The 12503-nt window shown below is 43.1% G+C and overlaps 1 protein-coding gene across 14 annotated transcripts in view; it reads right to left on the reverse strand.

Moving 5' to 3' along the window:
- si:ch211-199g17.2 (uncharacterized) overlaps positions 1 to 12503 on the reverse strand; it is a 53997-nt gene that overhangs the window by 24846 nt on the left and 16648 nt on the right. For 10 of the 14 annotated variants that reach the window (XM_051935524.1, XM_051935528.1, XM_051935527.1 and 7 more), the window contains exons 5-11: positions 12037 to 12061; positions 11257 to 11334; positions 7710 to 7846; positions 3623 to 3739; positions 1357 to 1414; positions 754 to 831; positions 25 to 114 (exon numbers count right to left, since the gene is read on the reverse strand). In XM_051935524.1, coding sequence (XP_051791484.1) covers positions 25 to 114; positions 754 to 831; positions 1357 to 1414; positions 3623 to 3739; positions 7710 to 7846; positions 11257 to 11334; positions 12037 to 12061 — 583 coding nt within the window. The remainder of the gene's footprint in view (positions 1 to 24; positions 115 to 753; positions 832 to 1356; positions 1415 to 3622; positions 3740 to 7709; positions 7847 to 11256; positions 11335 to 12036; positions 12062 to 12503) is intronic. The other 4 variants (XM_051935531.1, XM_051935529.1, XM_051935530.1 and 1 more) reach the window with 1 other exon arrangement.

A 12503-nucleotide genomic window follows, 5' to 3' on the forward strand; every position in this document is an offset into this window, starting at 1 on the left:
AAGTCGATGGCATTAAAAACAAACCTTGGTTTGGTTTCCAGAACCCTCCATAAAATACAAAATTATCACTGGACACTTTTTGTTCTGGATTATCAGCGTCTGGCTCCTTGATATCTAAAATTTAAAGACAGATTAAAAAACTTAATGCAATGATATGACCAGTTCTTCTTTCTGGTTTGTAATTTTTCCATCAAAATCCATTTTTTAGATCCCATTTAAAACCAAAGTGCTGTTATGACCAGCGCTGCACATTCTCTCGCTGATACGCCACTAACCGTTCGGCTCACTGACACCAGCGGCAGGCGCACACACACACACATTCATATTTTATATATATATATATATATATATATATATATATATATATATATATATATATATATATATATATATATGCACATACATACATATACACACACACACACCACTCATGCTGTATGTAACTCCAGGCCATGTATTACTACTCAGCAGTACTGATCTGTCTTTTCTTTCTGGGTTAACATTAATAAGCCTTTGCTGAAATCAATACAAACATGAAAACCCTTCCCAGCATTCATCATCGCATCTCCCCAGCAGTCCCAGTGCTGCTACGGCAGAGCGGAGCACAAAAGACCCCACAGAGGAAGCTGTCAGATACCCTGCCTGAGGTTCAAGGAGCAAAGATCAAAATGAAATGAAATGACGCAAAGGCAGAATCCGGATGGACGAGCTGCCTAGATGTGTAAAGTGACAGAGACAACATGAAAGTCAAACCTGGAGGATGTGCGTCGGCAGAACTCTCACTGGGCTTCCCGTTGACCACCGGCGTTCCATTTTTGAGCAGCAGTTCAGCTGTGTGTGAGAAGAAGAGATACGATTGTGCGGTGAGCGACTCATTTCTGTACACCGCGGCCTGTGTGTCCTTCTGCATGAAGCCGGCAGTCTCAGATAAAGTAAACTTCCGTCTGGCGTGAGGGTCACTTGGGCCGGCTGACCTCGTGTAGCTTAAGGAGGCCGACTGACACTTCAGGGCACACAGAAGGCTTTTCAAAGCAGGGCTGGGCAGTTTAACATTTCAAAGACCTGCTGCACCAGCGGATCTTACGGCAAAGCCAAGTAAGACCCCCACTGTCTGTAAAACATTTCTGGCAAATGCCGTTGCGTCTCAGGATAAGCAGGGTGCCAAAGTACCCAGGAGGCCTTCCATTTGCACTCTCTTTGTTTCCTGATTATTTTTCAAACTATAACCAAGAACTCGACTGAAGGGTCTAATTTTACTTAAACAGCTTTCATTAAAAAAGTCAAATTAAATAAAAAACCTGCACTTTTAAACTACGTGGAGTTACTTGAATAGAAATTTAAACACACGCTTCTTACCAATTTCATAATTTGGTCTCATTACTTCATGATATTCAGATGCTATGATGAATCTCATCTGTTCAGGAAAAAGATGTCAGATATCGGTTTAAACACTGGGGGTCCATTTTACACAGAATTACATTTGTCTTTCCTGTTTATTAATTTTAATTCTCAAATAAAACAGGGAATGTGACAGAAAGGCACAGGTTTGCAAAAACAAATGCAGCAAAGGCAAGATTATTGAAAGTCGAGCAATCTCCCTTCTATGCACACAGCTGTTCCCCAATCTGGCGAGATGCCTGTGAAGTTCAAGGATGATGGGCGCCAGCCACTATGCTGACAATCCTTGGCCGCTTATCACAGAGCTACTCGGGTACTCAGCCTCTTTGTCTCATGGCTGGTCTTGAGCGCCTCACTGAAAACCCGCAGAAATACGAGAAGACATTCACAGAGATGATGACGAAGCCCAGACGGGACCCTTGAGGCAGTCGGTCCAAACCACAGGCCCCAACCTTTTTTGGGTCAGAGCCCACTTTTTCAAAGAGTGATTCGATAGCGCCCCCCCTTGGGTGAACTATACTGTACTATATATTGACAAACGGACAGATTTTAAAAATGATTTTATTAGAAGATACTAACAATATTGTTGTATTGCTCAAAGTATGATTAAAAAATATATATTATTAAAAAATTAATATTATTAGTGAGAGGGTTGAGTTTGGTATGATGACACTAATTTTACGATGTTTGGTGCCATTTTTGTCATCAGCAATCTTAAATCGCCACATTCCACTATTGACAATCGGTTTCTTTTCTTTGTTAATCATATTAAATATGATCACCAGAGACTTGTAGATCATCTAATTCGGGTTTCTTCCTAATGAAGAGGCGTATCCGCGAGAAATAAAAGATTTGTTATTTGGTGAAAGAGAAATCCACAAACGCGAGTGGTAGAGACGCGAAATGGCTGGTGCATAGGGCAGGCCGGGGGGGACAAAGCCCCCTAGTTTTTCATAAGTAGGTCCATGTAGGTTTTCCTTTGAATCTATCTGTAGGTACCGCACTGTAATTTTAGGTTGACACTTCCTCCGAAGGAATTCCGAAACAATCTGGTATTGATAAAAAAAGTTCAATGAACCTGTCAAAACATGCATCACGATCGGTCCTCTGCATGCGCGTTAATCTTCTAAGGACTGGCATGATCTGAGAATGCACGACTTGTGCAAAACTGTAAATATCATGTCCCAGTACCTACTATTTAATACGGACGGGTCAGTCTTAATGGACATTTACATTAATTGGTTGATGCATACGTTCGATGATTTTTAGTACTAATCAAACTTTCGGCGCGTTTTTGCGAGTATTGCCCAAGGGGGCTGCGGCTGGTCCTCAACGCCCCCTTAATATGTCCTGGACCAGAAATGCCCCCTTAGATTTCTTCAGCGCCCGCTGGTGGGCAGTACCGCCCCCGTTGGGAACCTTAGGTCTAAGCTCTGCACCAACATGCTGTCTGTCTCTCGGTGAGAGTAACAACATACAGTTGCCGTCTTATGAAACCGCTCAGCCCGTCACTGGTGGCTTCAAAGGTGTAAGTGTTGAAAAGATACACCATTAACTCTCTGCCATGATAATGACTGGCACGTAAGTCTGCTTTGGTATCTGTTAGCTAGTTAGTGTTCACAAAGACAAGGGAATTCTTCTTTGACACACTGGAAGCACTTTAAAAGACCACCTGACTACTGAACACGGGGTTCTGCATCTTCTAAATGGGGGGAGTTGTGGTACCCCTGAATACATGCCAGCTGTTACATATGCTGGCAATGATTAGACAGGCGTGGTGCCTCAGTGCCTTGGTAGTCGCTGGCTCTAGCAGGGCGGGCAGGCAGGCATTGGAACTGAAGGGTAAGAGTTCAAAGGTACTTTTCATTGTGCTGAAAGTGGCTGGAAGCTTTAGGGGTTAGGGAAACCTCTGCTAAGCAGGCCCAGGTAGGATGTGTTGCTACCATGACCCTCACCAGGAAAAGCATGAAGATGATGAAAGAGAAGAAAATGAAGACATAACCAAAGCACGGTGGAGAAGACCTGACTGCATGATGCCCTGGACCAAATTCACATAAATCACATAAAACACTTTCTGGAAGCTTTTGGTATCACAACATGCATTTTTATTGTGTAAAGTTATTACTTTACTTACAGAAACTAAATGGCCCATAGAATGTAAAATGTTCTCAAAATAGGTTTCTTCAACAGTTTACTTAAAATGACCATAAAACACACACATTACCTGAATACCACTGTGCCCGTCCAAGGTCTCAATAGTCCGCGCCGTTTCTTTCAAGTAGGCTTCAAGGCTTTTAGTAACCTGATTAGCAGTTGGATCCATGAGGGGGTAAGCCTTCTTCTAAAAGATACGAGAGAAGAACAAAAGGATCTCTAGGCTAAGGGGGCAAACTGAAGGCCTGCTACTATCATTTAGTGCCAGTGGCATGGCAAACCTCGCAGAAACCTCATTCTTCTAAAATGCACACAATGCTGTGCTGGCAGCACACAACTCTGGAATAACATCTCAGTAGCGCAAGTCTGTTCAAAGCATCTCTGGACCCCACCAAAAATAAGAAACAGCAGAAAGAAGACAAACATGAGAAGTGGGCAAAAGAGTCCTGCTAAAAAGCAATCATCTTACTGGAGCTGCTTGTTGTGAGAAACAGCCTGACCTGGCATCAGTGCCAGGCTGGCAGGAGACTCGCTCACTTTTCAAAGTACAGCATTAAAAGAATTTTGAAGATAAAATCTCATAACCACCACGTCATGATTAATGGCAAGCAAACATGAATAACCACAGCAATAAAGACGTCAGTCGACAAACCTACTGCAGGCATTAATTATGGAGTCAAAGGGGCTGTGAAATGCTTGAGCAGCCATTCAAAGAAGTAACTTTTATTCTGATTTCTTTTCAACTACATGCTTGTTGAAAGTTTGTGCTAAGAGACGTTAGCATGGAGCAGGGTCGGACGGTCTTCAACCAGCTGGCTAATTATCTCCTGAACTGGATTTACTTCATTATGGGGCTAATAAAAGTGCAACTTGGTGATGGATGACTTGTAATTGGATAAATTAAATAAGTGAAATAAATATGTTATTTGTTCATTCTGGTGCCCTTTATCTAATATTAGATTTTGGATGAAGATCTAGAGACATGATAAAAAGGCCACCCTAAATGGTACAAAACTACAGAGCCCACAGAGCACACAGAGCTCCGCCCACAGAACTCCTTTCCTCCATGGGGCGAGACAGATGTGGACAGTTTGTTGACTTTACTCCTATTCTGGATTAATAACGTTTACCTAATCTCATCTAGTAATGCAGCTGTTCAACTGAAAGCCGAGACACTCTTTGTTAACACTACTGCACCATGGATGTGTTCTCTGATGAGAGAGAATGCAGAACAGCAGAAAGGAAATGGAAATCGGATGAGCTGAATGTTCATTAGATCAATCTGGATAAGAACAGGCCATTCAGCCTAACTGAGCTTACAAGTCCCATCTACTTAACCCATCTAAAATAACATCAACTTGAGTTCTAAAGGTCCCTAAAGCCACTACATGGTTACTTACTCCAAGTGTCTGTGGTTCTCTGTGTTAAGAAAAACCACCTGATGTTTGTGTGAAATTTGCCATTAATCAGTTTCCAAGGGTGACCCCGTGTTCTTTTTGGACTCACTTTTAAAGTCACCATCTTGATCCACTGGATTCATGCCCTTCATACTTTTCAACACTTGAGTCGGGTCTCCTCTTCATCACTGTAAAGGCTCAGCTCTTTTCATCTTTCCTCCTAACTCATCCGAGTCGCTCTTCTCTGCACCTTTTCTTGTGCTGTTATGTCTTTATGGAGACCCAAACTGCACCCAGGACTCCAGCCGAGGCCTCACCAGTGTGTTATAAAGCTGAACCTCCTACGACTTGCACTGCACATGTCAAGGCGCTATATAACCTGACATTCTGTGAGCATCCTTGTGAACACTGTCTGGCTGATCGTTAAGACATCGACATGAATGCCCTGTAAGTGTTAAACAGTGAAATGAACAACGCCCTTCTCCAGCCACAAGGGATTTCACACTAAAACTTGTCACCCCCTTCTGATTTTGATTCTGTTTGGGAGTCTGTGGTGCTTTTCAATAATAAGATCACCATTAAAAGGGCTAACATCACAAGGTCTGACTTGCTTGCTCCCCTAATTTCGTTGTCCCTTCCATTTCTACCATCAATACAAGTCATTTGTGTTCCTTCACCACTAAGTGATCTTCTAAGACTCACTATCAGTAGTCATTTTACTTCTGCCCTCTTGATCCCATCTCCACCAGGCTCTTCACACAGGTTTTCAGTTCATTTCTCAGTATTCTAATTATTGTTAATCAGTCACTATGAAACTGCAATAGCTAAAGCACCATTGAAAAACACAGACTTGACTATTTTGAGGTGACAAATCTTCTTCTTTCGGCTGCTCCTGTTAGGGGTTACCACAGCGGATCATCTTCTTCCATATCTTTCTGTCCTCGTCATCTTGTTCTGTTACCCCCATCACCTGCATGTCCTCTCTCACCACATCCATAAACCTCCTCTCAGGTCTTCCTCTTCTCCTCTTCCCTGGAAGCTCCTCTATCCTTAGTACCCTTCTCCCAATATACCCCTCATCTCTCCTCTTCACATGTCCAAACCAACGTCATCTCACCTCTCTGACTTTGTCCCACCTGAGCTGACCCTCTAATGTCCTCATTTCTAATCCTGTCCATCCTCATCACATCCAAATGCCAATCTTAACATCTTTAACTCTGCCACCTCCAGCTCTGTCTCCTGTGCCACCATCTCCAGCCCATATGACACAACTGGTCTCACTACAATCACAGGCAGCTGTGCCGTTACGTAATGGCGCACAGCCTCTCGTTATCTCTGAGCTGCTAAGAATGGAAGCGAGCGGCCTTGAGCCAACAGGCATCTGCTCAAAAAAGGGAAAAACACAAAGCCCTTAATAATCAACGGTTAAACTTTTACACGCTGAAGTGCAATGTGCTTTGCTTTAACTTGAATGCCTAAGGTATTGATTGATAAGCCTGGATATAGAAATTTAAATGCCATCTAAAATGGTTAGATATGCCAACGTGAACGTTTGCTTAATTTTCTTAAAGCGAAAGGCCTGTGAAAGCGTCTTTACTCTTCTTTCAGTCAGAAGCCTCAGCTGCTGTTTTCCCAAAACAAACGTCTGTTTAGTGCCCTCTTACAACACCACGTCCTTGAGGCACTGAGGAATAAAACATAACATTCGAAAGGACGGGCAGGGCCCTCGTGCTAATGAACGCTCTTAAAAGGTAACGGCTCAAAATCTATTAAGAAAGCACTCTGACCCTTAGCCTAAATCCTCAATAGATCCTTCACTCAAATAGTCATCTGTACTTGCTGAAGTCCTTCAGCACTGTAGGTCATCCTGCTCTTCCTCAAAGTGAGAGCACCAGAGAAAGTTATTACTTTGTCTCTGTCAAGTTTCAGGGTCAAACAGACAGAATTCTGTAAAAACCGTCCATCGTCACCCATCAAGGTGTGGTCCTCTAGAAAAATACTGCAGTTGTGAAAGAGCCGCTGAGACTTTGCTGTCAAGATAACCAGCAGAGCACATTCTCCTCCATCACCTCTAGAACACAGACACACGTGAACAAACCCTGCAGGAGAGACTCGGCATCACTTGAGACAAACCAAGAGGCGGCGGTGTCGGGGCTTGGGAGATGGGGGTGGGGCACCAAATCACTGCCTTCCATCCTGTTTGGAGTTCCCACTTAGACAGACATACACACAGGGCCGGATTTTCCTATAGGCTAACTAGGCTTCAGCCTAGGTCCTCACGATCAAGAGGGGCCTACATTCAAATTGTTAGCAAAATTTTATTATCTCTCATGTAATTTACAAACTTAAAAATGGAAGGTGAAAGGGCCTCATGAGTGGAATAGCCTAGGGCCTCTTTTCATATAAATCCGGCCCTGCATACACATCACCCAGAGAGCGGTGCTCCAGACTCTCAAAAGGAATACTTCACTACCCACTGTGAAAACAAAAACGTGTGACTGACACAAGTGACGGGTCCTTCATCATCAGAGACGCCGCTAACGGAGGACCACGCGACCCCTGGATGAAGAGGGAGGACCACGCGACCCCTGGATGAACATCCGGCAGGTACATTTTTTCCCAAATTGCTTGCCAATGTGAGGTTAGCACAAGTAGAAAAGGAAATGAGGGTAACTTGCTTTTAAAATATTGACTGTGCCACTCAAAACAAATATTCAGTCGCTAGGATCTTAAAGTAACTTTGCTAATCACATCACTTACCACATAATTGTATCGATGCTTCCAACTGATTATGTGAAAAATAAAATCTGCCCGGGATATGAAGCGGCACAAGGTGCAGAAATACTGAGGAGCGAGGGAAGGGGTCTTGCAGACAAACTCCACCACAAACTCCAGCCCTGCAGATAAATAAATAAAAAAACAGACATTCATTCAATTCAAATGCTTTCCATCTTACAAGTAAAATCTAAATATTAGAGCTCAATGGTGATAAAATATCTTCTCTTGGCTCCTCAGCGTCACAGACGCTAATCAAGGCTGGGACTGGCGCCACTGGAGACTCTTTAACGTTTGCCTCTCTCGGCTGAAGTTGTGTCTCGCTCTGCCACTTTAAACTCAAACGTTTACTTGTGAACAGTCCCCTAAATAATACTGTAGTAGTAAATGTTCCGTTCAAGGCCCTTTTTTTGTCCCTTTGATTGATCTGCGCCGCTCAGCAGACAGAAGCAGGGGGACCAGGGGATGGCGGTGGTGGCGGCACATTAACGGCTTTACCTTTCAGTGCAGGGAGAGCCACATCCCGGCCGTTTCTAAGGATGGTGGACACCGCTCACATTTGTCACGGCCTCTTCTCAAACTGTGACAAAGCAGATACAAGAATCATGGACCTGTACAAAGTGTCACTGCCCCCTTCTCATTCACTAAGGGCTTTTTGGCATCACCCCACCTAAGCTACATACCCAAAAATAAACGGCTTTTGTACATTTTGTAATAAGTGAGCTGCGAATGGCTGAAGAGTAGCGAGTACAACACTTCACATTTTTAAACGAAACTATTTATGTCATTAACAAAATCTTTGTTTACACCAATATCAACTAAATAAAACACAACAATTGGTACTTTAGGGATTTCTCTCCAAAAACTGGATTTTCAAGTACAAAGTGAAGACATTTCAGGATCCACAACCTTGGAATTTGTTTTCTTTTGTGCCAAGTTTAAACAGATGGCATATCCCTAACATTTTAAAGTCAAACTGTCTGGCAGGGCACAACGTGTGTACTTCTGGAAACTTTTAGTTTACTGCACCTGAACAATCACTGCAGTTTATATAATACTAGACAAAGAGCCCGCTTCGACAACGTAAGATGAAACGGGCACGAGTTTGTGTCAGCAGTGTATGAAGAACAAATGATAAGTAATGAAGAAGTTGTTTTGTAATGACTGTAGTCCTCTTTACTCATTACTGTACAGGCTTGTACTGTTAGTTGATGAATTGTCCAGGCCTATAGTATAATATTGAATGATGAATGTTCCAGTACAATATGGAATAGTAATAAGTATAAGCACCACAAACCTGATATAGGTGTATTGAATGAATGCGTAATTGAATCAGAATGCGTAATTAGGCCTCGAGCTGTAGTCGAAATCGCCTTTCAGGCCTCTACAGCTTTAATTGTAGTCGCCTTTCTCTTTGAATTTTTGCATCCGTAAATCCGCCGCCTGCCGCGATGTTGGGGTTGGATGTCGGTCTCGTAAGGTTTTTTGGGCAGCTGTGCAGAAGGAGACTGCGCATTCGGCTTTGGACGGACGTGAGTGAGTGAGTGAGTGAGTGAGGAGGCAGGCGAATTATGTATTAAGATATACATATAAATAAATATATTTAAATAGGTGTAAGATTAGCTTAAATACAGTAAACAAAGGGTTATGAGAAAATGAACGTTTGAAGATGATGATGATGCTGGTGTCCAGCAGGGGTCATTCTTGGGTTGTCCCCGATTAGCACACCTGCGGTGAGCTTAGAAGCAAAGGCCAACGAGTGAGGAGCTGACAACAAACACATGGCAGTGCCAGGATGAACAGCAGGAGAGCACTGACTGTGGGCGTTAACACTAGAATTACCAGACCTAACGAAAAAACGCGTAAATCCAGCCCACCTTAAATCCCTTCGCACCTCTCCGTCAGTGTCTTTTGTCCTGTAAATGTGCCAATCAACACAAGCAGCCTGCTATTCCATCCACCCACCGCCGCAGAACGGGCACAAAGTTCTCCCAGCTCATGCCTTAACTACCTGGGAGTGAAGTGCTGGAGTTTTAGAGTGGAAGTAATAGATCGTTATTTGGAACTCAAGCATTTCACATGTGTTCCGTTTCTACAATAATCTGTGTAAACACATCGTTAAAACAGAAACATTTTTCATATTTTAGTAATAAAAGACAAAATGTTGGTATAAACTATATAATGTGTGAAACCTGAAATCCAAAGATCAAGTAAGCACTTTCACAAAAGGTTCAAAGACGAGACAACAGCATTCGTGGCGTAGCGGTAGGAATTGCTGACTTGTACTCAAGGGTCCTGGTTCGATCCTCACGCGAGACGTTATGCAAATGAATATGAATAATATGAATAATCTTACTTCAGTGCCACAATGTTTTCCGAAATGCACTATACAGGTCATAAAATGAGTTATTCCAAATATCATATATACCTACGTCAGTGCAGCTTTGACATCATGAACCATAAGGCACACATTAATTCAGCGTGAGCAGGAACAGTCAGTAAAATTCAAGTGACGGTGAGATATGAAGAAGGCAGGCAGATTTGCCAGCGTTTGTGTGTCAGCTTTTATCCCTCCAGATCAGTGAATTTCCAGTTCCATTGTCTCAAAACACCACTCTACATCATCTCCAGTTATTCCCAGTTTCAGATAAAAAGTAACCGCGTCAGATCCCTGGGCAGGGGGGTGTTTGTTGTGTCGTGATCGTGACTGACAGAATAAAAGTGAAAATAACGGCAACTTTTACAAGTGCTATAAATGTACAGCGGCTGTTACAGAAACAAATCAAATGTATGTTTTTATTGTGTAATATTAACAGTAAGAGCAGCTCACTACTCTGAATGGTAAATTTGCCGGAGAGCCGGTCTCCAACTCACGACCTCCGGATTATAAATCGGCAGTTCTAACCACAACACCACAGAAACTGTCGCGTTGTACTCGCACCTTTTGTGAAAGAGTTTATTTGATATTTGGCCATCAGCTTCACACATTATACACTTCATGTCCACATTTTGTCATTTATTACTAAAACATGAAAAACGTTTCTGTTTTAACGAAGTGTTTACACAGACTGTTGTAGACACAAAACACACATCAAATTATTTCCCCTTACAATTCTGGGTAGCTCACTCCCAGATAACTGGAAGAACTTCTTGGCCGTTCTGAGGCAGTGGGGGTGATGGTATAGCAGGCTGCTTGGGCTTATCAACACATTTACAAGACAAAAGACGCAGACGGAGAGGTGCAAAGGGATTTAAGGTGGGCTGGAGTTACAAGTTTTTTCGTTGGCTTTGGTAATTCTAGTGTTAAACGCATCATCAGACCCAGGATCGATTCTGGCAGTGACTGTTGGGATTTGAACCAGCAACCTACCAGATCCCAAGCCTCGGAGCTGCCACTCTGCTTAAGCAACATGCACATGGGATGCACTTTATTCTCGTACAGCATGTTATAAGCTCTCGGATTTCCAAACGACATTGAAATTTTGGACATCTTGCCACCTTGGTCACACATATATAACAAAATTGGACCTACCGATGACAGGCTCACGACGACTGGGGTTCTTCGCATAGTCATACAGGGGGCACAGATTGTCCACATTTTGTTCTCCACCTGAACACAAAAAGGAAGTAGAGAAAAGAGCACTGAGAATTGAAAAAAAAAAAAATCAGCATGACTTCAATCTCCAAATCATTTTCTCCTGATTTCCGAAGGATCAGCACTGCGCTGCGCCTCTAAACCTCTAAACTCTAAAGCAAACACATGAATTGATGAACTTGGAGATGACTGAACATCAGCTAATCTTGGGCCTGCTCCACTACTGTCGGGCACAGACTGTATTAACGAGGTATCAGCAGGCTACATTTCTTTGGGCTGCGCTAAAAACGGATGCCAATACTTAGCACCTCAGGGGTGCCCACCGTCAGCTCCTCTTTTGCTTGCCATTCTTTGCCTTGCCCAGGGGTGTCCTCTTAGTTTGAGGAGCACAACTGCTTGCTGGCCTGGTCTTCTCAGGACTCGAACTCACATCCTCGAGATGACTGGACACCCGTGGCCGCCCGCTGGTGCAGTTAAAGGAGATCTCCTCTTTGGTCCCATCAGGCCTCTAATTACGTAGTCTCCATCTCTCTCGGCCTCACTACACTCTCCTCTCCCACTGCACACAGCTTTTCTATTTTTTTATTCTCATTCTAATAACATTATTTTCTTGTTTCTCCTGTGTGAATAAGAAGTCCATGTCTTATGGTGACCACTGTAGAATCATTAGAAACACGTTATTATACGGTATAGATGTGTGCACACTGCCATACTTACTCCCGACAGCTCGCTTTTCCATCCTCTGGGACATAAGATGGCAAACAGTTTGACCGAGAAAACAAAAAGGCACATTAGTATTACAAAAGCAAACTGAAAAAACTAGCAAATAAACTTAATTTTAAAACATGTTAACAACAATAAATAATAATAATAATAATAGAGGAGATGCTCCACTCTATTCTGTGACCTGAAAGGGTCCATCAGTCAACATGTCTCTTAACTTTGACTACCATTTTCAGCAGACGTTTTCTTCTGTCCGATTTGTGGAAGTGGACTTTGGTCACATGCTTGCCTTTGCAAGTCCTTGTGGTCCTAAAGCCATATGTCAGAATGTGAAGTCCCTTGTGGCAGCCCACCAAGTGAGTTGAGCTGCTGTGAGACGTGTACTTCAGGCCGGCCATGAGAGCGAGTCGACCACAGCAGCAGGACTCCGCATGTGCTCGGTTTAATATGCAAGTTAAGAG

Source organism: Erpetoichthys calabaricus, chromosome 13 (genome assembly GCF_900747795.2).
Source record: "Erpetoichthys calabaricus chromosome 13, fErpCal1.3, whole genome shotgun sequence".
Lineage (NCBI taxonomy): Eukaryota > Metazoa > Chordata > Cladistia > Polypteriformes > Polypteridae > Erpetoichthys > Erpetoichthys calabaricus.